The sequence below is a fragment of the Pygocentrus nattereri genome, chromosome 3 (assembly GCF_015220715.1).
Source record: "Pygocentrus nattereri isolate fPygNat1 chromosome 3, fPygNat1.pri, whole genome shotgun sequence".
Classification (NCBI taxonomy): domain Eukaryota; kingdom Metazoa; phylum Chordata; class Actinopteri; order Characiformes; family Serrasalmidae; genus Pygocentrus; species Pygocentrus nattereri.
In genome coordinates this window covers 36,594,250-36,618,921 of record NC_051213.1, presented here as the reverse complement: position 1 = coordinate 36,618,921, position 24,672 = coordinate 36,594,250, and the positions used below count along the sequence as shown (strand labels likewise).

Genomic DNA, 24,672 nt, shown 5'->3' with positions numbered 1-24,672 from the left:
TGAACAAAAAGTCAATCAGAGTGGCTTAATGTGAAATGTTCCCTTCTGCCCAGTCAGAACTGTTCACAATGGTGGTGATATTAACCAGACATCCACAGTGTCTTAAGTCTCTTAAAGCTCTATCACAGAACGTTAGATATGAAAGGTAGGTGGTTGGTTAGTGTAGTGGTTAACATCTTTGCCTTCTACGCTGTAGACTGGGGTTCAATCCCCACTTGGGTAGGTAAACACCCTACACTATACTAATAAGGGTCCTTGGGCAAGACTCCTAACACCACCTTGGGCCCCCCTGTGTAAAATGATCAAGTTGTAAGTCGCTCTGGATAAGAGCGTCAGCAAAATGCCATAAATGTAAATGAAATGTTTATGAATACACTGCCTGATGTCTGACACACTGTTTTCTGAAAGTTTTGAGATGAAATTTTGGCCTAATTTTTTTAAAATAATGGCGATGTGGTACATGTAGGGTGTTGCAAGGCAAAACGGTATCAAATGAAAACAGGTGTTTTCAGATTGAACATTATTTCACCACTATCATCACTGCTTTAACAAACCCAGAAGGCACGTGTAAATTCACTGCTGGTTTTGCACAGTAAATAAAATGCTGAGCTTCCAATGTGGGGAAAAATGTGGGGAAAAATGTGAGTAAAAACATGTCTCATCTTTATCAGGCAAAAAGTGTTGTTTCAAACAGCACTGGGGGAAATGGCATCAGAGGAAAAGTGTTTGAATGACGTTTGTAATTCATTCCCAACCAGATTATTTACATACATTTGCATTGTAGACTCTCCACCACTGTGAAGAACATCTCTTAGTTTCACAGTCTTCAGATCAGAGTTCATCTAGAACAGAGTATTTCCCAAACCACTCTCATCAACAGACCTAAACATAAATATTTTAAAAATTGGTGGAATTTCCTTGTAACAGATAATTAACAAGGATATGTCATGTATCATATTTAATGACCACCCTGCATTATTGTGATCAGTTAACATTTACATGTGCCAGAAATTACTAATCAGACTCATAGAGCAATCACATGGCTGCCTTAGACTGCTTTACATGTAGACAGCATATTAGAAGAAAAAAAATCTTGTATAGAGCTCATTTGCATATGGCGGTCTTCGGCCATCAATATCACAGGTGTAAAATACAGTAATAACATTTAGCATTCAAAATTTACAGCCACACAGTGGTGATTAGCGCTAGCTGACTCATGGCTCATCTTCCAGAGTAGCATCACACTGACCAAGGCAATGTCACCAGAAGGGCTAAGTTGATAGGTGAACTCCTTCGGCAGAGGCTTAAACGCTGCACCTAATCCACTGAATGCATGGATTCATCTCGCTCACCTCCCGCACTCTTACACTCGGTAAGGGGAAAATCCACTCAGCTCTAAAATGGACCAGAATCAGAAACAACAGCTGATGCCTGCAGCGCCCCTGCTAGCTGAGGCGAGTCGCAGGAATTCTTAGATGTGCACTGAATTGTCTCCTCGTTTCTAAATGATTTTAAAAGTGCCATGTTTGCGATGTTTATTTGGTCTCCTTCCCCAGACATTGCTGTTTTCCTAATGTTCACAATGATTGTTTACAATACGTTCGAGAATAATTGCACTGCGATTGATGTGGGTCAGTTTGATGTGGTTTGGCTTTGCAGGGCATGCTTACTACACTCCATTAAGAATCAGAGTCTATTGGTCTAGAAAGGTCCTGGGCTTCTCTTTTATTAGTTGCATATCCAGTACACCCCTCACGTAAGGACATTTCCACATTCTTTAGAAAACTTGATCAGTTTCATTTGAAAATGAAATAGGTACTTATAATCAAAAGGCTCAATGAGGTCCTGAAAATAAGCAAATGCTCCTGTTTCTCTATGACTGGCAGGGTGCCATATAAGCCAGCCTCCCCAGCCCTCCTTCTATTTTAAGAGAATCCATGTGACTAACCAGTGATGCACTTCTAGCAAGCAGTAAAATAAAATATTGCCCAGAGTGCCTCTGTACAATGCCTCATTAAACCAAATGAATAGCAAGACATTCAAGGAATGGACTAAGAACTGTTTCTTTATGCACCACACCTCTAACTGCTCGTGATAAAGTGAACAACTGAGCCAAAAAAATGACAATCATATGTATGCTGTATGAGGTCCCCTTATTTCATGTGTGGTATTATGTATCAAAAACAGTCATAATTGATTTTTACATGACCATTTTCTTATCTCTCTTGCATTTTAACAGGCCATTTCTGTTGCTGTATCTTTACAACTGATATACAAGTTAAATTAACTCTGTTCTGATTGGATGGCGTATACTGAAATTGATTCACAAAGCAGGCCATGCTGAAACACTCCTTATAACGTCAGTGCTAATGGGCAGGCCTAAACTGCTAAAGTTTGAATAGACGGACATAATTAAACATTAGATTTATTTATTAGATTAACTGGATTTTTTTTCTCGTTCACTTCTTTTTCATGTTTCCCTAAAGTGATTTATGCAGCACACTTAAGGAAAAGGAAAAACTTAATGCCAACTCAAGATGTTTTATTCAAGTGACAGCAATCCAACAGCTTCTATTTGTCAACATTTATTGCTGAACTCTCACAGTGACCCTCACCTGAAGCAGCTCTACGACAATAGGTGGGTAAGAGCAAGAAGTGAACAACGAAGGACAAACAGCATGTGACAAACTGAACAAGGCCACGAGAGGGGACGACCCATGGGGGACAAGCTGTAGGGTGGAGAGGGAGAAGCAGGAAATAACAATTAACCTGTTCCATAGTCCCAGAGCAGCTGAGCAAATTATAATACACCAGTAATTACTGTTCCTCGCCCTGCCTGCAGACTCCCACATATTAAGGATACACTTTTCTGCTCTTCCCACTTTATTAACACCTGCTATTAACCAACTCTGTTGCCTTATTGATACCCAATATAGCGACTTAATTACTTTTCCACGTAATGACTTGGTGCAAAAACCTTCGTCTGAGCTTGCAGCTGCTTACAGTGATGGTCTCCTTTAAAACAAAAATGCTTTAATGGACAAAATTCACTTTATGGACAACAGTATTGGATCAGCTACTATTCATTTTTTTTCCCCAAATGTATATAGATTTTGAACTTCTCATCTTTCATAGATTTTCTATGAACTAATCTCAAATACTCTAATACTTCATAAAAAAAATAAAATGCTATGTTTCACTTTAATGACTGAAGGAAAAAAATTTATTTTAATCTTAAGAATGTGATAAATATTTAAATGACTTTTTACTAATAATACTAGATATGGTTAAAGCTACACTTGGTAAGATACAGGAATTTGGAGACCTCCTGGTGTAAATGTGTAATTGCTTGCAACATGTGGAAGAACATTTTGTAACACTGACTGTGCTTCAGAACTCTACCTGATTTGGATTGTTTTGAAAGAGTTTTCAAAGAGAACTCGATCAATACTTGGTGAAGGACAAGGATGCAAGTGGTTCTTTACTCGGTCTTAATTCTGTATTCTTAGCTCTGTATAGTTTTTTTTTTGTCTTGCTATGTGAAGCGACCTTGGGTTTGTGAAAGGCGCTATATAAAAGTAATTTTTTATTATTATTATTATTATTATTATTAATTGAATTATGCTTCAATTTAATGACCCTTGAAATGAAGTGCTACAAGACAATGAAAAACATCAGTGATAAACAATTATTTTTAGAGAAAGTAGCATTAAATGCTAATCTGGGTGATCACGCCCAATCTGGCAACACATTAGAGGCTGCTGGTGGTGTTGTTTTAACTTGTTAGTGATGAGCAGTGCTAGAAGCAGAAGGGCCTCTATATGATTCTATATGAATTGTTATGATTCTTAAGCCACTCAAACAATGTCTTGTGCCAGAGACCATGCTAAACTCAGTTATGTCAGTCTGTATCACAGCAGTCTGAATAACATTCCTTCTGCTCTGGACAGACTGCTAGCCTGCACACTCTCAGTTATTCTTGGTAATAAACACAACTGAGCATGTGCTCGCTAGCCAGCAATCTGGAGTAGCAGGAAACTTATTTGGATGGCACCTGAACTTAACACCAATCATCATCACAGATCAAGAACGGAATCTCGCAAGCCATGTTTATCTCAGAAGAGTCTGGTGTGCAGAGCTGGTGACCGTGCGTTACTGGTAACAGGCTAACATTTAGCTGGATATACATTTCCCCCAGCAGCACACGGTTTCATAAAAGATGTAAAAATGCTGGTTATTCGAATTGCAATAAATGTTTTTAAAAAAATCTTTATTATTAAATTTTATCAAATATTTATTGCAGCCCTAAAAAGTATGTGACATAACTAATGACAGCAGTTGCTGCTATCTTGAAAGCTAAATGTTGACTGTATTTTAATCTGTTTTTATAGGTGTACATCATTCCATGTCAGACACAACATTAGTACATTTGCACACTGTTAATTGGTGGGGTAAAAGTTTTTATTACCTCCACTCCACCAGCCTTGAACCTCTAATGCAAAACCAAAAAAGTAAACTTTGGACACACAATGTGTCTTGGCCATTTGGCTACATTTGGCATGAAGGTAAACTGCGTAAATCCAATTTGCTGTAACTATTCTCTTAAGCGGTGGGCTACGGAGCCTCATACCAACTGCTGCAAAAGTGCCTGACAGCAGTCTCCAAAAATAGGCCCTGCATAACAGGCTCTGTGACCCAGCCCAGCCCAAGGAGGACACCAAAGCTACTATATCTAAACGCAGCCAAAACAGACAGGCAAGGTTAAATACAACTGCTTATACATGGCCAATGATCCTTAACATGACCCATCCTCTCGACACAGCTACTATTTTCCCTAATGCCACTTCTGAGTCAAATCCCTTCAATGAGCAAAGGGCACATATGGAGTGAGAAAAATACTTGGTATGTCTTACTCATGGTCATGGACATGATTCATTTAGAATCAAGAAGAGACACACACACACACACACACACACACACACACACACACACACACACACACACACACACACACAATTTTGGACTGAGGCACTTTGCCAGGGAACGCCAACCTCGTCTTTTGTAATTCATCCTGCAAGATGTATTCATTAGAGAAAATAAAACCATGGTTTTCCAGCACTGTTCATTGTTCCTAGTTTTCAAATCAAGTGGACACACCCAGATTCTCAGTACATCAAGAGAAATTACAGGCTGTTGGTCAAAAGTCTAAATGGAAATGGCAACTTCTACCAACATTTTCCCCCAAACTTTCCTTCTGTGCAATCTCCACTCCAGCAATCCGACACACTTCATGCACACAGTGTCTCACTGGGTTCCTGAGTGGGGAGTGTATGAGTTGTGGGGGGTGTGCATACGTGTGGGGGGTGTTTAGTGATACAGTGTGCTTGATGGATAAGACTATCTGTTGTATCTATTTTAAGATTCAGTGGGTGAACAGCAGATGAACACGGGACCAGAGATATGCCCTGAAGTGTCCACAGCCATATCAGTGCATGTTCACAAAGTTAAGAGCTTATTAATGCAGATAAAGCTCTTTAGCAGCTGATTCACTGAGCTAGAGAAAAGGAGGACACTTCTACAGGAGGTGATGCACTACAGGTGACAGACCCGTAATGCATGTACACGGCTAGTGACTTCACATGAAATAATTATAGAAGAGCCATGTAGTCATTTACAAAAACAACACAGTAACGTTTAGGGATGTGTCAATATGAGAATTCTGGGCCAATGCTAAAACTAAAATCACCTGGATTAGCACTACAAAGAAATGTAAATGTAGTTGTGGATAAAAATGTGGTGAAATGAATAAAAGTCATAAAATGCAAAATTTAAATTCAAGAGCTGCCATTTGCAGAACCACTTGTAGAGAAGTTATAAATTACAAATAAGAAGCACCCAAACCTCCAAGTGCTATGACATCACAACCAAAACTCACTTGAAGTCTGGCACTGTATGTTCAGCGCCCAATCATCAAGCCAAAAAAGGGGGCATTCTGGTCTTTCTGACACAATACATTTTCACCAAAACCAGCATGATTGTTTACTTGAGTTAATGCATGCTCATTGGCTGTTTTACATGTAGAAATCTAGTATATCAGCTCAGTCTTGATCTCTTAGCCCTATTTGGTATGCTAAGCATTTTACTTTACTTGAAACTACAAATTACAACATTGCCTAATCAACTGAAGCACAGATGGCTAACTCGTGGACTAAGCATGTTTGGTAGCGGTCTGCTTGGTCCTGAGTTCCAAAGGTCAACACGTGGCTCCTGATACTGTAGGATATTGCTTTTGTGCCAAAGTCTGGAGTAAATTGACTTACAGATTATAACCACAGAAGACCATGCCAGGACAAGCCTTACCTCAAACATCAAGGCAAGATGCAAAAAAAAAAAAAAAGAAAAAAGAAAAAAGAAATAACAGCAGCTTATTAACAATGCATCAAACAGAGAAAAACAGCAAACACAAGCCACAGAGTGGCACAGGCTCCTTAGTGACCCAGCCACAAGTCAAGCAAAGCCTGAGGAGGCCTACTAAGAAAGCGGTCCTACACTTTGTCCCCAACTTTGGGCACAGCTAATGCACAAAGACAAGGTTTAGCTGTACACTCTTTAAAAAAAAAAAGAGGGGTGGGTTCCTCATTGGTTCTTTAGTAAAGAGAATGGTTCTATACACAAACATGAGCACTAAAAGAACCCTTTGCATGATTAAAAGGTTCTTTTGCATTGTGAAAGGGTTGTGGGTCGTTCATATAGATGGACAATGTGCTAGAATGTGCTTTGTGGTACTGTATAGAACTCTTTTTGCGAAGAGTGTAAATTTATGGTTTGTGGGCCTGATAATACTTTTTCTATAAAATGTGTCCAGCAAAATCATGAAATAAACAACAACAGCAACAACAACTTAACAAAAACTTTGTTTGGTGTCTCAGTCAATAATTAGAGACCAGACACTGTTTTTCAAACTTGCACAAAGTCCCACATAAACTTCAGACCATACACAGTTTAAAGAGGCCCTCTTAAACTACAGGCTCTCATTTCAAAAGATGGTTACCCAGACGACCATGAGCATTCTTCACCACAAAAGCTTCCTTCTAAATTTAACATTAAACCGACAAAAACACAAAGGCTGACAATCTGAAACGTCTCTAGGTAATAAGAGTTTAACCCAAATGACTCCAGTAGTGTCACACTGGCATGTCAAGGGCAAAATGGAAGACATTTCACATAATCCCACCTAAAACATACAAAACCTTCTCAGAAATGCTTTTGAGTGTTGAGGCTCCCAAATCCAATAAAGGTGACTATAGTACATCAAGCCAAAGGAGTTCCTTAAAATCTGTGGAATAAACTGAATAACTTAGCTTTGATTTCTACCTCAAGATACTGCTGAGAAATAAGATCAGCTTTTCCAAGAGGTGTCATAAGGAATCATGTGTGAAACATGCTCACATTTAAACCCCCTCAGTTTGCAGTGTGTCTAGTATGGTGTTTTAGTTTTGCACAGTGTAAGCAATTTGAGCCAGATCACTGTAGGGTTTTACAACGTAATGGGCATCAAAGTCAAACAGTTATGACTCCAAGCTTGAGGTCACAAATGACGGTGCAAGCACTTTTAGCAGACCTGTTTATGATCTGAAATGGTCCAAAACTTCTCCTTCGTACTTTTGAAAAAGAAATTCTGAACAGATTTGCATCAAATCCCAGAGATCAGCAATGGCATAGTAGTACCCTCAATTATATCACTAAACCATTTTAACTTAAAATTCTTCAGAAAATGAAGCCTTTGAGACAAACTTTGATCTAGACGAGGCTTTGCTGTGAGAATGTTCAGCAACTGTAGGCTTTAAATAAACCCGATCGGCTAGTGCTTCTGCTTTGGAATGGGGTCTGATTACATAAAAGGACAGGGGGCCAGGGGTGAGACGCACAAAGCAGACTGTTGTCCTGTCAGGGACAGCAGGCTAACCTCTCAATGGCAGTTGAGCTATTCTGCGTACCTAGAGATTTCTCTAAGACAGGAGAGCAGTTCACTCAATGCCATACATACGGCAACTATCTATACATGCTCTTCAGATGCATCACCAAAATCTCACATCAGATTCCACTTCTGGATAGAGGCAGGTTTTACAATTTACAGCGGTTTGCTGTTTTGTCTCTGCTCTGCTCACTTCATAAAATGGAGCGTCGGCCTATTGAGTCAACAGAAAAGGTGACAAAAGGGCCACAGAAAGAGTACAAATTCATTTACAGGCTTGGCACAAAGGGAGCACTTACAGGGTCTTCCAATTCTAGCAGCTGCCAGAATGTGTCCAATAGCCCACATACACAATACATCCAGAGGAAAATGATAGCACAACTATACAACATTATCATTATCTCTAGTATTGCACCAATACTACACAATAATATCATCTCGGTGCCACACAAATTGCCACAAGCGAGTAAAGATGCTGATCTATGCAAATCACACCAGGAAAAATTCTTGAGGTCTGCAGCAGGCCAACACAACATCAACTGATACACTGCCCAAAAGCATCCTATTTACTCTTAGCCTTCCAAACAGCACCAATAACTTTGTCACATGACCATAAACGTCTAAGCTTGAAAAATCTTTCATCCAACTCAGGACTGGCAAAGTTACTCCACATAAATAGTAACTACTACTAATTCTAACTCTGTTCAGTTATATTGTGTCTTTGTTTTTACAGTTTTTACAAACTGTAGCAATTTTCAAGCATGGCTTACCCAACCGGAGGTCTTGCAGAAGTACCCAAATCCATAACCTTATGGAGCTCTCAATGACCAGACTACATCTATTTTTCAGTGTCCTCCTCAGACTTTTCCACTCTGGATGAATGCCATTCAAAGCCGGCAGAGTTCCACGGCATCTAAAAGCAGAGGTGGGTATGAAACATAAGAAAAAATCGTCAAGCAAAAGTCTGCAACTTGAATGCAGGAGAAAAAAGCACCAGAACAAAAACTCCTCAGATGCCAAACTGCAGGGGAACTTCTTCGTATATATAGCATCTTTCCACCCTTTCCGCATAGGAACTTAAGTATGTTAACAGTTATTTTCCTTTTTTTCAGGACTATTTTAGACTACAGTAAAATGCTGAAGTGGGAGGTGTGAGCAACAGCAAAGCAGTCCAGGTGCTGAACCAGCTCAATTGAATTAAATCCACAGACAAAAAAAACCAATAGGAAACTGAATGAAACTGAGGAAAAAAGACTCAGCACTCTTTTACTCATACTTGAGAATTAACACTGTTTGAAAAGACTCAAAAAAGGCCCACATTCATTTAATGTTTACCTAACGACTTTTTAAGAAACAGTCAATAATTATTTTACCCAAAGATTGGAGAAGCACATATTCATTGCATTGTTACCTCAATAGGCTGCATTTAAACCCATTTCTACACACTTTGGAATAAAGAAAAGCACTTGGTAGTAAAGTGTGGGATTTTTCATGCTCTACAGAAGAATAAATTGCCTTCTAATTCACAGAAGAAACCACATAAACGGACTCTTATATCCACTAAGCTACCTCCCCGTCATCAGTCACCAGTTCAGCTGGGTTAACATGCAGACTATTTCTGCCCGTGGTCATTTCAAAACTGGCCACTTGTCAGTTGTAAGCTTCACCTTCAGCTACACACTCAGCACACCGAGACATAAACTACTTTACCAAACATTTCTTACTCACGGGGGTTCACATATTTATATATTTCCAGCTCAGCGACAACTGATAAGTCCTTGTCCCGGAAAAATCACACAGGAGTTCCAGTAAAATCCTTTCACCGTCGCTAACCCTTTCAGCCGGTAACGGCCATGTCAATCAGGTTGGAGGCGGTATTTGTGTACTTTGTTTCCAACCCGTATTCCGACAGGTCCCGCCTCCCGAGCTAGGATTGGCTGACTGCTTGTGGCTCTAGACCAATGGCCAGTCATATCCTTGGGTGTAGTCAAATATTTGCCAATCATAAATCGGGAGGCGGGATTATTAGCAAACAAAACTGTTTCCTAGCAACGTCAAAGGACGGCAGTTTTCAGTACACACTACAAACTCATGTAAAACACCCTTTACGCTTTAATTACTAATTTCTTGATGCAATAAATTTTGACTGACAGGGTAACGTTATAACGTTTTTGTCATGTTATTTTTCAAGACTCTTGTAATCACAACGCTCTGTGTGAATTCGTAAGTATGCTGCTCATTTACTCAAACAGGAAGAAGATTGTTTCCGTCCGTAATCTCTCCGTTTGCTGACGGATTTTCGCTTCAATATTCAAATTTCAAAAGTGTGTTTGCTATGCAGGGTGATCTCTTCTGATTGGCTAGCTGCGTTTCAAAGCTTTGCCGTGTTTTCCACACGCGAGCGCTGGTTGGTCAAGCCTGTTGCATACATGAATAAATAATTAAGTGGGCAGGAAAAACAGATTTTCGTTCCAGTTTGAAGACGTTCGCTTCTGAAAAAGTAAAGAAGGCGAACGCTTTAAACATTTATTCCATAAACGACGAAATACACATAAAATGTTTATGGTATGTTTATGATTTTTAAATATTTATGTATTTTTAGGAGGAGACACAGGGATACATTGCATTTTTTCCCCACATGGAACAGCATGTGGCAATGGAACTGCAATATGCATAACAGCCAAATAGGCAGGCTATTTTAATAATTTAGCCAAACATTTTACAAATTTATTTTAAAAATAAAATAATAAATAAATAAAATTAATAAATAATAAATATATATATATATATATATATATATATATATATATATATATATATATATATATATATATATATTGATAAAGCCAACAACTTAGAATGTGAAAGTGTGATGTGAAAACAGTAGTGTCCACTATGTCCTACATCATTTTAGCAACTGCAGATTACAACTGTGGCATGTTGCTGATGACCTTTTATCATTTTGTATAAAACCCATGGAATAGAAACTATTTTTATGCATGAGAAAGAAATACTAACCTCCCCCAAATCATCAAATCAAATCAAATTTATTTGTACAGCGCTTTTTACAACGGATGTTGTCACAAAGCAGCTTTACAGAATTTCAGAAAAAGTTTTAACAGGATTGAAAGAAACAAAACCCCCCCGGTGGGCAAGTCAGGGGCAACAGTGGCAAGGAAAAACTCCCTCAGAACTGAGGAAGAAACCTTGGGAGGAACCAGGCTCACCAGGGGGGACCCATCCTCCTCTGGTCAAACTACCTACAAGTGATTATACTACAAATATTAATAGCAGTAATATTGGTATTAGGAATAACTAGGAGTCTATGAGAACATCAGTGTAGGGTGGGCAGAAAGCAGGGAGAGGGAATTAGTTTTATTCTGTCTGTTTGTACATAAACAGGGGATGTAAACATTTACAGAGTGTGGCTAACGACTCCGGCAGATCTGACTATGACAGCTTAACTAACAGGAGAGAACCAGAAGGACACACAGACACGGCAGCACTCTGAAACAGTTCGGCATCCCTCCGCTCCACCGTCCACAAACCTGAGTGACCGCGTGCGAGCGGCCGGACAACAGCACCAGCATCTCAGTTTACTATAATTCCCTGTGTCCATGGACCCCTGGATCTGCTGCCTTTATCTAAGGGGGAACATTAGCTACCAAAAGCTAAACTGAACAAGTGAGTTTTCAGCCTAGTCTTAAAGATTGAGACTGTGTCTGAGTCCCGAACAGTTTCTGGAAGATCATTCCAGAGTTTGGGGGCTTCATAAGAGAAAGCTCTTCCCCCAGCTGAAACCTTCTGAATTCTGGGGACTATTAATAAGCCAGCACTCTGTGATCTGAGTGGTCTTGATGGCTTATAATGAGAAACAAGGTCTTGTAAGTACTCGGGAGCAAGACCATGTAGGGCTTTATAAGTCAATAAAAGGATTTTATAATCAATACGGAATTTAATAGGTAGCCAATGAAGTGATAGCACTGGACTGGAAAGTCGGTGAGATTTAAGATTAAATCTGGTAATTTACTTCTTGCTAATTTTGGACCCAGAAGGAGAACCTCTGTTTTGTTACTGTTTAATAGGAGGAAGTTACGTGACATCCAGCCTTTCACGTCTTTTACACAGTCCTCCATTTTCTTTAACCTGTGTTGGTCATCAGGCTTGGCTGATATGTACAGTTGAGTATCGTCTGCATAACAATAAGAGTTTACGCCATGGTTACTTATAACTGTGCCTAACAGTAACATGTATAGTGTAAATAGTAATGGTCCTAATATAGACCCCTGCGGAATTTGTTTACCCTAACAAACTGAGAACGTTCTGATAGGTAAGATCTGAACCATGATAGGGCCGTCCCTGTGATTCCAACCATGTTTTCTAACCTTTCTAAGAGAATATTGTGCTATATTGTATCAAAAGCCGCGCTAAGGTCAAGTAGCACTAAGAGAGATATGTAGCCTTGATCAGACGCAAGAAGAAGATCATTAGTTATCTTAACTAGAGCCGTCTCAGTGCTGTGGTGTGGCCTGAATCCAGATTGGAATTTTTCATATATATGGTTCTTATGTAGATATGAACCGAGTTGTTGGGCCACAGCTTTTTCTAAGATCTTTGATATAAACGGTAAGTTAGAAACAGGCCTGTAATTAGACAAAACGGTGACATCAAGATTTGGTTTCTTGATCAGAGGTTTGATAACTGCTAGTTTAAAAGCTTTGGGAACATGGCCCAGACTAAGGGACGAGTTTACAATAATTGAGAAACTTCTTTGAGTAATTTTGATGGAATTGCATCGAGTGTGCAGGTTGTGCAATTTGCAGAAGAGAAAATCGTCTCTATTTCTAGCTGTGGGAGTGGGTAAAAAGTTTCCAGAGAGTGGAGTGGAGTGGAACACTTCCAGTTTGGTTTGAAGCCATTTCCGCTCTAATTTCCGAGCTGTTTGTTTTAAGGTCCGGGTTTTATCGTTGTACCACGGGGCGAGCCTTTTCTGCCTTATTCTTTTTATTTTAAGTGGGGCCACATTTTCTAAAGTGGATCGTAAGGTATTTTCTAAATAATCGGTTAGTAAATCTAGTTCCATTGGGTCTGATGGAGTGGAGACTGGGGTTGATAACTCTGGGAGATTTTCTATAAATTGTAGGGCGGTAGAAGGTTTTATTGAGCGCTTTGTTGAATAACGAGGAGACGTATATATATTATGGCTAAGTCATAGCTCATATGAAATTAAGTAATGGTCAGAGATCGCTGTGGTTTGTGTTAGGATATTAAGCTTGTCTATATTAAGACTTAGTGTCAAAACTAAATCTAAAGTATGACTACAGTAGTGTGTCGGCCCTGTTACATTTTGGGTAAAACCAACAGAGTCTAGGATTGAGGTAAATGCCCTTTTTAATGGGTCGTCTACCTTCTCAAAGTGAATATTAAAATCTCCTACAATTATTACTTTATCGTTGCACACAGCCAGGTTTGCAGCGAAGTCACTAAATTCTTTTATAAATTCAGAGTATGGCCCTGGTGGTCTGTAAATGTTAAATAAGGAGAACGCCTTCTTTTTTGTGACCGGATTTGTAACATGAATAGAAAGGACCTCAAAGGAAGTAAAAGTGTCGCATTGTTTCTGACTAATATCGAGAGTATTTTAGTATATTATACAGACTCCACCTCCCTTGTCTGATAGTCTTGGCCTATGTGCATAATTATAGCCTACAGGCGTGGCTTCATTTAAAGCTAAATATTCATCTGGTCTAACCCACGTTTCAGTAAGACAAAAAAAGTCAAATTTATGATCGCTTATAATTTCATTTACGACGACTGCTTTTGAGTTTAGTGATCCCAGAGAACATAAAACAGATGCAAGAAATTTCTCACAGAAAGAATGCGAATAATAAAGTCCCAAAATGCAACATGGTATCACAGACTTCTTTTACAGTCACTCTTGTGAGTTTTATGATCTGTTTTGCATCGTATCACTCGTCGCCTTTTTTGTTTTTGCTTCTTATTTTACTGAGCACACTGAGACAAATTCCTGACTGAGTTAGTATGGCAGTAAAGTGTGGTCATTTGCCCCTGCACCATATTTATAGTGTTGTTTTTTTTGCTTGTTTTTAAATAGGCCCTGTGCATTATAATGACTACAGATTCTTCTTCCCATTTAGGTCAGATTTGTGTTGGATTGCTGATGACCAGTCTTCACTGAAACCAAGCTCCTACAGGTCTGAAGCTGACGTCCAGACAGCCTTGTTTGGTGATCCAGTTTGGTGGAACAATCAGTTAATAGGTGGAATGGAGGTGCTAGCAGAAACCTTTGACTCCTTAATTGGTTTAGTGGAGTTCTGAAAGATGGACATGACCTTTGTACCAGCCCATGCTCTATACATCTCCAACGTTTTGTTACTGAAGGTCTTTGTAAAGTTTCTGTGAACCAGTAGCCGAGTATAAGCATTAGCTACTTCATACAGGGGTCTTTCCCCTTAGCCTGCAGTGCTGAAGATGACTGGTTTAGGCTTGTCCTACTCTTTTTCAGAGAGGGTGAATACTTTAGGAACAAAACAGCTTCAATTTTCATTGATTAAACTAATACTTTCATATTAAAAATGACAGTTTGTATTGCTGTTTGGTTTGTAGGTGTATGTTAAAGAATGTTACAGTCACTGTAGTTGTCTTTCACTTTATTAATTATGCCTTTAATGTCACACAGCAAACAAATGCCCGTTTAGTATCCAACATTTTGACCATAGGAGGGCACTGTAAGCTATTAAAAGAATGGAACAGAAGGTAGCACTGAGCATGGTTGATTCTAACTTTAAATGTTTCTCTGACATAATAATTCTGAAACCTGCCAGTTTCAATAACATTTTACTTTTTTTTGCAGGGGGATGGAAGGTCTGGGGGTGGGGGGTGTTGTTTCAGGGAACTTTTTACAGAATGACCACCAAAACGTTAGAGCACACACATAAAAATACTTCCTCGTTTCTCCGCCGTTTTGTATACAACAACACATTTTTGTTCATAATTCACACTGACTAACACCAGGAAACCATGCTTCAGTTGATCTTATGCGATGTTCTGTCATAAAGTTACAGAATAGCTTCTAAAAAGTTACATAATATCTTCAAATAATGGCTAATAAGGGTTGAAGATTGATCCAAAAAGTAAACCCAACACTTTACAGCAAAAAAGAAAATGGTCACTCTGAAAATCAGTTGAAAATCAAGCTGATTTATGAAGGTGGAAACGCATCGTTGTCATTTCCTTCAAGTGATTAGATGTGAGTAGAAGTGAGCTTATGAACCATGTTTTGAAGCTTGAATTACATTGTCTGCACCACTTTTATTTAAAAACAGTAGATACAGCAACCTTCATATTTTTGGAAAGACACCCCAAGCTCCCAAAAGGCAAATATAAAGAAACTCTTAAGAAAGAGCATTGAAGGATTTATGGTTATATACAATAAAGTTGATGTTAAAAAACAGTGAAAAGTAAGAGCTATATCTAGCAATATGTCTCAGCATATCTCTAACACTGATCATCCATGCACTTATACATTCAGTTTCTTCATCATAACAGATGCATAAACTGTCAGTTTATGTGTTCAGACAGAAATATTCAGATTAGAACAAACAATCATGTAAGCACTGGTTTTTTTTTTTCAGGGCAATGAAAGCCCGCCTCAGGAAACAGCAGCTCAGCCTCTTGATATATAGGAGAGCGCAGAGCGCTGCCTCCCAGATTTGACTGTCGGCTCTTGGACTAATGAGACATGGCTGGGAATGAGACCAACTCACATAATAGTGAGTGTAAGTGCCATTTTTTCAGCTTTTATCTTTGCTAAACATAGAAGCTTTTTTGCTGTTACTAGTTTTAATGCATGCATTAAAGTAGTGTTTGTAGGATTTCACATAATTAAAAAAATAACACAAAACTGGTAATGGGTAGTGTCTTAATATATCTTCAATTGGAATCGACTAAAGGGGCATTAATATATGTTGAAAAAGTCAAACTTGCTTATTTACATGTGTTCTCTGTAGTACAAACAAGATATTAAGCTTAAGACACAAACAGAAGACAGGACAGTCTGGAAAAACACTATATGCTCAAATATAAAGTCAATAATTAAATATAAGTCAAAACCAAGTAGAAGACTTATAATAAATAATAAATAAAAATATGCATTCTCTGAAACGGCTGCCTTCAATCTTGTCTAGAGAGGGTTACTGAGAGCGGCACATGTTTATGGCTGCCAGCAGATGGCGCGGCAGCACAACACTAAAGCTGTCTTTTGGGCCACACTGCTATTGAGAAATGTCACCAGTTCACCAGCCAATTTAAGATGAAGTTCCATTGAAATTAAACTGAACCTCCCATTAGTTATATTCCATTTTCCACAGAGGCACAAATAAAATCATTAATTTAATGCAAACAAATACTGAAAAACCATTAACGTTCATTATGTTACTTGGCTGGTTGAAAATGATCAATATAGTTTTATGCAAAGGTTTGAAGTTTTGTTGATTTTCTGAATTAAGAGAACAAACTTAGTCTGTTTTCTTAGTTTAACATGTTGGAAAATACAAAAACATAAAAACATAAAATGTGACAAAACTGCACAGGCCATATTTTATGTTTGTTATTTTTTTTTCCAAGATGTCAATTCGGTAAGTAGACAGTAATTGCGCATTAAAATATACAGAAGTGTGTTCACTGTAGAACATGTGTATTGATTTTCACCTGGAAAATAAACAATCATTTTTTATTATTTTGATCATGAGCCCAGACTGCACAAGCTTGTTTCATGAAAGTCTAGCATTGTCATTACATTATTTTACATGCTGTTTGTATCAATCATGCAAAGAAATCACAGCAGTCAACAAAGTTTGAGTATTAAAGAGACTATTTTTGTTTGTTTTCTTAGTATCGGCTGGGTATGACGATTACTACAGTTACACTGGAGACGCTGCGCCCTGCAACAATGGCAATGTAAGGGATTTTGGCCGAGTCTTCCTCCCCACCCTCTACAGCATAGTCTTCATCGTCGGCTTCATTGGCAATGGCCTGGTTGTATGCGTCCTGGTCAAATACCGCCAAAGATCTAACATGACAGACGTGTGTCTCTTCAACCTGGCAATGTCTGACCTGCTGTTCCTCATATCTCTGCCCTTCTGGGCCCACTATGCCGCCCTCACCCAGTGGACCTTCGGGAATTTCATGTGCCGCGCTGTGACGTTGTTCTACATGCTGGGCTTCTATGGCAGCATCTTCTTCATGATCCTTATGACGGCAGATCGTTACTTTGTCATTGTCCACGCCCACTCCTCCCTTTTTTCCAAGCACCGGTCAGTGAAAGTGGGCATAGCCCTGGCTGTATTTATGTGGGCACTCAGCCTGGGGGCTTCCCTGCCAACCATCATATTTTCCCAAGTAAAGAACGAATCGACTGGACTTACATGCAAACCAGAATACCCTGATCCTGTATGGAGGAAGGTCAGCTACATAGAACTAAACATCCTTGGGTTGATCATCCCACTGTCCATCATGGTGTTTTGTTATTCTCGGATCATCCCCACCTTGTATAGCATGAAATCTCAGAAGAGGCACAAAGCCATCAGGCTCATCCTGGTCTTGGTCATAGTTTTCTTCATCTTCTGGACACCCTACAACGTGGTCACTTTCATGCACTTCCTTCATCACCTTGAGTACTTTCAAAACTGTCAATGGCAGCATGACCTGGGCTTGGCCATGCAGTGGGTGGAAACCATTGCCTTCAGTCATTGCTGCCTCAATCCCATCATCTACGCATTTGTGGGCCAGAAATTCAGGAGATTAGTCATTAAGACCCTGAAACAATGGTTTCCGATTTGCTTCAGCAAGTGCAAAACGATTACCAGTGAGTTGTCTGAGAGGAGGAGCTCCATGTACTCCATGCGCTCCTCAGAAATTTCCACCACAAAGATTGTGTAGCCGCAGCAAGCCCATGCTAGTGTGGTTAAATCAGAGGGAATCAGAAGCTGAGCTAAGCCTAGCATGCTATCGCTACGCCCTGTTATAGTTTGTGAAAGTGTGCAATTGCATATTCACGTTGGGTTTCTTTTCCAGTTGGTGATGGGACTTCTCACTTTCAACTGTTGACATCATTCAACCCCTTAAACTCTAAGCTTGCTATTCATCTATTAACCATACAGCGTTTTACTCAGTAAATGCTAGGAATTTGGTAACTACTATAAAACTAACAAGTTCTGTAAATAGCAAATGAAGCCTGGACATGCCATAAGTCCTTAGAGTTTAGGGGTTTAATGCATGTTTAATGTTTATGAATCATTTTATGCTTTGTTTTCTTTCACATTTCAATACTGCATGGACTTCATACAGCAGAAAAGAGTGAACTGAGCAAATTTGAGTACTGCTGAATTTTGCAGTTGGAAAACATATGTAAAGCTTCTAAATGTAAAAAAATATAAATATTTTATGTTTTTGCTACCAAATTGTTGTATGAAGTTTATATATCCTTTGCAATAAACATTTGCATTGTGCTATAATTTCCAATTTGTGCTGTTGTTTACAATAACTATAGTTATCTGGAGCATCACGTTCACGGTTGACTTACAAAAACAAACAAAATCTATTCCCTCACAACCCTTTAACATTCACAAAGAGGAACATTATCGTCTAAGGAAGCGACAGAGTCATCTGTGTGGGAGAGGGAGAAACAGTCCTTCCAAGAAAGGAAATGATGTGAAGTGGAGTTTAAAACCACATGCAGTTCCTCTAACAATGAATTAGACAGCAGACAATAGCATCCACAATAGTACCCACCTCTGATACTCTGTAATCGCTCCTACAGAGTTTCAGACTGACTAGCACACAAGTGAATGACCACCTGCCGTACAGATTGACTGATAGCACGACTGAGTCAATAGTCTGCCAAAGGCCACTCATTTGATGAGGGGGTTACTACCAGAGGGAAGGGAATTCACTTGTTGATTCATAACTCATTACTGTAAGTTTGTTTACATTCATTTGCCCACTAACAATTGGAGAACAGCATGCAAGTCTATCTTTCAGGCACAGGACTACTGGCACAAACTACTGTCTCAAAGTAGCACATTTGTATGTATTTGTTTAGCAAAACATTATGACGGGACAATTTACAACAAATCTAACATCACAGAAGATACCTTGGACAGCCAGAACAGTTTGTTGGCTACTTCATGTCTCCCAATAGTTTTAACATGCCCACGCCGACTTCAACTCACCACTCGGAAGTGTTTCACAGTTAGGTTACACAAGCGATCACCCATAACACAAGGGAATGAGGCTAGGTTAGCCTTAATGGGCCTATTAGCTAGCCAGACAAACTTTATAACGCAAAGCATTCTTTAAGAAATTTCAATATAAAATACTTATATTCTGTGAATTACTGTTGGGGTGTCTTTGCTTTAGAACTGTGCTGTATTGCCTTTATTGTTTGTTTTTGCTACAAAAACTAGACCCTTAAAACTGATAGCAAACTAGCAGAGTAAAGTACATAGAACATAGCAAATTGAATCTTATCTAATCTAAATGCAGTCTCAATGTTGGTCAGAAAAAAAATTATATGTTTTTTCTTAAATAACTCAGCCCTAGTTGAAACATTAAGCATTGTAATGTATATTTTGGCTTAGAAACACCTTTATCTGCCATTTTGTTCAGGTTTGTAAAGAGAAACGTGTTCGCGTCTGTGAAGAGAAAAGTGTCTTCCGCTGAAGTTGACACTTGTGTTCACTCAGCCCTTAACCCCTTCCAGGGCTCACCTAACATCGATTATCACATAACACTGATAATAGTACTAATAATAGCAAGAGGGATTCCCCCGAGGTGAAATGGTGAGGCCAAGTAAGCAAGGGCATGTTAAAAATGAAATGAAAGTTTCCTAGCAGAACGCAAAGTCATCAGATATATGGTTGGTCAAAAGCTGTGCTGCTCTACTACCAAGCCTGTGGCCTCCTAGTCACAGGTTTTTGAGCACATTTCTATCTTATACAGTCAGGCTTCTGGCCTCCACTCCTCTCCCTTGTTCATGATGTTATGACAAAGTCAAAAAGGTTAAAACGCAACCAATCCATTCAGCTAGCAAAATGACTTTTAAGCTTTCAAAAACCGTAGCATGATTGCTGACCTCATCTTTAGCTATGGTAATTGAAGACTGAGGTCGTGGGTGGGGGGTAGCTCATTAGTTTCTGAGTAGAAACATAGCATAAAGCCGAATGACTCATGCAGTCTTATCTTCTTGCTGGAATTTCTGCAGTGCATCCAGACCAGCAAACGTGCAACTGGCAGGAAGTCTCACCTCGGCCTCCCCCTGCACTCATACAGGCACATTTTTACAGGAAATTTGCTCGAGGTAAAGATCAAGAAAAAGAGAAAAGTGACATGCCCTTGCCTCATTTGAACACACACAACAAAAGGACGCCAGTCCTAGCTCCTAGCTCCTAGCCCCTAAGTCTATCCCAATATGGAGGACAATGGGACCACAGAAAGGTAACCTGAAATTTGAATATGTACTTTCTTCTTCATGTAGTCTGAAGCGACTATGTAATCAGTTTACTGTACCACTGCAGCATCTGTGGGACTGAGCCCTACACTGAATGTGTCAGTGACAGCCGTAAGGTAACTGCTAAACAGGAACTACAGATTAAACCACAGAGATAAATGAATGTTTAGTAGTAGTAAGATTGTGGTGGGCTCTCTAAGGGGCCTGTGGTTTGATGAGATGCTAAAAGCTTACAGCACTCGTGCACAAGGATGCTAGCACAAAGCAATGTTGTGGTCTAAACTGGAACAGCTGAGAGAACTGAGATCTTAAATTGTTTTTGGTCATAAGATGTTTGGACAAATGAAGCTGTGATGAAACCACAATAAAGTTAATTACGTAGGAGTTTACCTTATGGGGGAAGAGGCGTGTAAGTAATTGACCATGTCCAAGAAGCTTTGGGTGTGCTGAATTTCTAAGCTGGAACATGGTGTTATCTGTAATAATGTGAATGCAGGTGAAACAGAGTAAGTTCAAATTGTAGGTCAGTAAGTATAGAAAGTATACAGCTACTGAAGCTTTATAGTTTAACGTAGTAAAAAAAACTGCATTAGACACAGGAAGCTACAAGCGGCGGGTTTGCTTGGACTAAAATAACTGTTCACCATAACTCAATATCAGTGATTGCAAGTAAAATAATTGAAAAAATTTCAAACTAGAGGAATGTTAAGCAGTTATGATTACAAAATAACTTGTGCTGGAATACATTCTCGAAAGAAAAAAAAACATTTGGAAGAATTTTCCTTGATGTAACAGTCTTCAAATTGTCTAGTAGTGCTTAACGCTTATTGATTTATTAGGATATCTGGATCTCTATTAGCTGTGCTAACTGAACGTAAAGACTTCAAAGATGTTTTCAGTCACCTTGATTACTATTGGTAGGTAACATGTGGCAGTACATTGGCACAATTTTATGTTGAAGTGCAGTGCATCAGATAGAATGTGTTACTCAAATAACATTTCTGTTATTGCTCAACATGCAAATGAATATATGTCTTCCCTGAAACGTTTTCACCCTAGATACTCTACATAATGAGTCAGCACATGAGGGTAGAATACATATGTCAACAGTGGAATATCCTACACTGTATTTGTTTTTGATGACAAGATTTTACAGAATTGCTAGTGTTTCTACCAACATGACATATAGTACATAAACATAGCAGTAGCACATTTAATGCTCAAATGCTCTCTCTCAGCATGCACTTTTCTCTTTACAGCAGCATGACCTCAATGGACCCTACAGAGTATTACTATTATTCAGAGCCATGTGTGACCAAGATGTCTGCCCTGAACCCAGCTGTCATGTCTGCCCTCTTCTACTTGGTCTTTGCCCTTGGTCTGTTTGGCAACTGCGTAGTCCTGTGGGTCCTCTTGAAGGTGATGCACTTGAAGAGCATGACTGATGTGTGCTTGCTCAACCTGGCACTGTCCGACCTGCTGACCGTCCTGTCCCTGCCTTCATGGGCACTTTACAACCAGGGTCATCACTTAGGTGCCGATGCTGTCTGCAAAGCCATGGCAGGAACCTATCACCTGGGCTTCTACAGTGGGATCCTCTTTGTGACGTTGATGAGCATAGACCGATACCTGGCCATCGTTCATGCTGTGGCAGCTATGAGGACAAGAACGCTACGCTATGGAGTGGCCGTCAGTCTTGTGATCTGGACGATCTCCTTCTGCGCTGCGCTGCCAGAGGCCATTTTCGCTGCTATGGTCTCAGAGGATAACACAACGCAGTGCCAGAGGATATACCCAGCAGAGTCAGCGAGAACATGGAAGCTGTTCCGCAATTTTGGTGAAAATACAGTAGGCCTCTTCATCTCCTTGCCCATCACGATCTATTGCTACGTCCGGATCCTGCTGGTGCTGAGGAAGACAAAAAATTCCAAAAGAGGTCGAGCTATGAAGTTGGTCTTTGCTATCGTCAGCATCTTTGTGGTCTTCTGGGTGCCATACAATGTGGCTGTATTCCTGCAGACCCTCGAGCAGTTGGAAATTTTGCAGTCATGTGAGGCCAGTCAGCAGATCAACATGGCCTTGGAGCTGACTGAGACCATTGCACTAGTCCACTGCTGTGTGAATCCAGTGATCTATGCCTTTGTTGGCGAAAAGTTTAGGAAATGTGTGGCAAAGTATCTGTTCCGTATCAAGCTCTACCAGACCACATCAATTCACTCGAAAGCCTCTGAGAATGAAACATCAAACACACCTTTGTAAGAGGCCTGTGATTTTTTTAAAAAATTTCCTTAGTTATAGACTCTTTAAAAGGATGATTTGTGGACTAGACTGAACGTAATCAGTTTTGTTGCAAGCTCGACGAGGGTTTCAGTCTCCAAGCTAAGGTTGAGGCGAGTATCAAGTCACTTTTAAGCTTGAGGACAGACAGGAATGGAGTATTAGAGGACATGATAATGATAGTTGTAATAATAGTTATCTGTATATTTTGTTTTATTAGTTAAATAAGTCCACTCTGTTATGTCATCACTGCTGCGCTCACATATGAGGGCTACGAGAAGAATGACAAATCAGTGATGGTGGGACTCATTGTTAACTTTAAGACTCAATTCCAGAAATCATACTCATACTTTAAAATCAACTCTAACTCCAGAAATCACGCCACACCATCTTAGCTCATTGAAAAAACCCTGATCATGCTAGGAGGACAGTCCCTCTTTCCACCCACTTGGGCAACTAAGGGAAGACCAAACATTTTCTTAGTTATCTAACTCATCCTGTGTCATTTATGCCAGTGTTTGGCTTAAAGACTACTTTGCCTTTTATTACTGCCATTTGCATGTTATTACTGCCTTCACATTGGCATTCATAAAATGGAACTAAAGCAAAAGATTATTCACAGTGTTTTAGTTACTTCACAATATGTAAAAGACAAAGACCTTGTGTCCTGGCAGGCACGTTTTCTTAAAGGTAAAAAATGCAATGTAAACAAAAAGGGCAAAGAGGGGTACACCAGAGTCAAATCCCACCTACAGGTTATCACAGAGCCTCGAATGACGTAATGTTACCACAAGAGGTAGTAAGGAAGTCCCACTAGACCACAACACACTCAACTTCACAAGGAGAAAGTGTAAATGCTGATTGGATTAATGTAAGGCTACCGTGGATTCAAGAGCTGACTTCTCTCATCACCAGAGCTAGAATCAGGCCGCATCTGCGCTTGCTAAATATGGGCTTCATCAGAAATTTATACTGTAAATGGACTGCTAAACTGGCACACTATAAAGGATACGGTGTCTGAAACTATAGCTGGTAGACATCTATATTACAAACCTCATCTGGTCAAAATGCAATGTGTGATGCTATACTGTCATTACAATGGACAGAACACACAGGCTTATCACTTGAGATATGTCATAAACTTATCAATATATGTACATTTTGCATAATATGTATCAAAAATGTGTAGTTCATAATCACAAGTGGAAAGCTCTGTGTTGTTCTGAAAATTTCCACACTCGCCCAAATACTGAACTACAAAAGCAGAAAAGTGTGTAATGCTGTTGTAAATATGTACGTAGTATGTGGAACTTGACTTCAGATGTGATGGAAACTGCAGCCAAGACAAACATGTGAATGAAAGCGTCTGAGGTCACAGTTCCTCAGAAAGGCTGATTACACATTTCTTTTTATGCTATAAGATAGAAAATTTCCCCCAAGACCTGGAAAATATGATCTTTATAGTACTGAAAGCACCAGTTCTGCATCTTTTGTTCCTAAAACAGTGTTCCTAAGAGAGACACTGTTTACTTCATTACGCAAACTTCAACTGTATAACTGAAACAGTTTTAGAAAAGTAAGAAAATCTAATTTTCCTACAGACATATTCTTACTGCATAAATTTGCCTGCATCTAGAATATTGCATGTAACAATAATAATAATAATAATAATAAAATAATATTAGTAATAATAATAATAATAATTAGTATTAGTAGTATTAACTTTATTATTGACATAACTATAATCTACACATGGCAATATTACATATTAAAATATTATTTAGATTATTATTTAAATATTTAAAAAATTAAAATAATATCCATTATAAAAATGATGTACAGGGTGAGTCAAAAGTCACAGGGCACCCTCTTATTTTATTTTATTTTTTAT

At 39.2% G+C, this 24,672-nt stretch overlaps 2 protein-coding genes across 14 annotated transcripts in view; one reads left to right on the top strand and one right to left on the bottom strand.

Moving 5' to 3' along the window:
- The window catches only part of cobl (cordon-bleu WH2 repeat protein), a 110,615-nt gene extending 100,774 nt beyond the window's left edge, over positions 1–9,841 (bottom strand). For all 13 annotated transcript variants that reach the window (XM_017700830.2, XM_017700832.2, XM_017700836.2 and 10 more), the window contains exons 1-2: positions 9,704–9,841; positions 8,746–8,888 (exon numbers count right to left, since the gene is read on the bottom strand). In XM_017700830.2, the coding sequence (XP_017556319.2) occupies positions 8,746–8,780 (35 nt within the window). In that variant the 5' untranslated portion in view covers positions 8,781–8,888; positions 9,704–9,841. The remainder of the gene's footprint in view (positions 1–8,745; positions 8,889–9,703) is intronic.
- A 5,856-nt stretch (positions 9,842–15,697) lies between these two features.
- Positions 15,698–24,435, top strand: LOC108429230 (C-C chemokine receptor type 4-like). Its single transcript, XM_017700841.2, has 3 exons — positions 15,698–15,774; positions 16,890–17,931; positions 21,764–24,435. The coding sequence occupies exons 1-3, from the start codon at positions 15,738–15,740 to the stop codon at positions 22,761–22,763; spliced, it is 2,079 nt and encodes a 692-aa protein (XP_017556330.2). The 5' UTR covers positions 15,698–15,737; the 3' UTR covers positions 22,764–24,435.
- Positions 24,436–24,672: the final 237 nt, after the last annotated feature.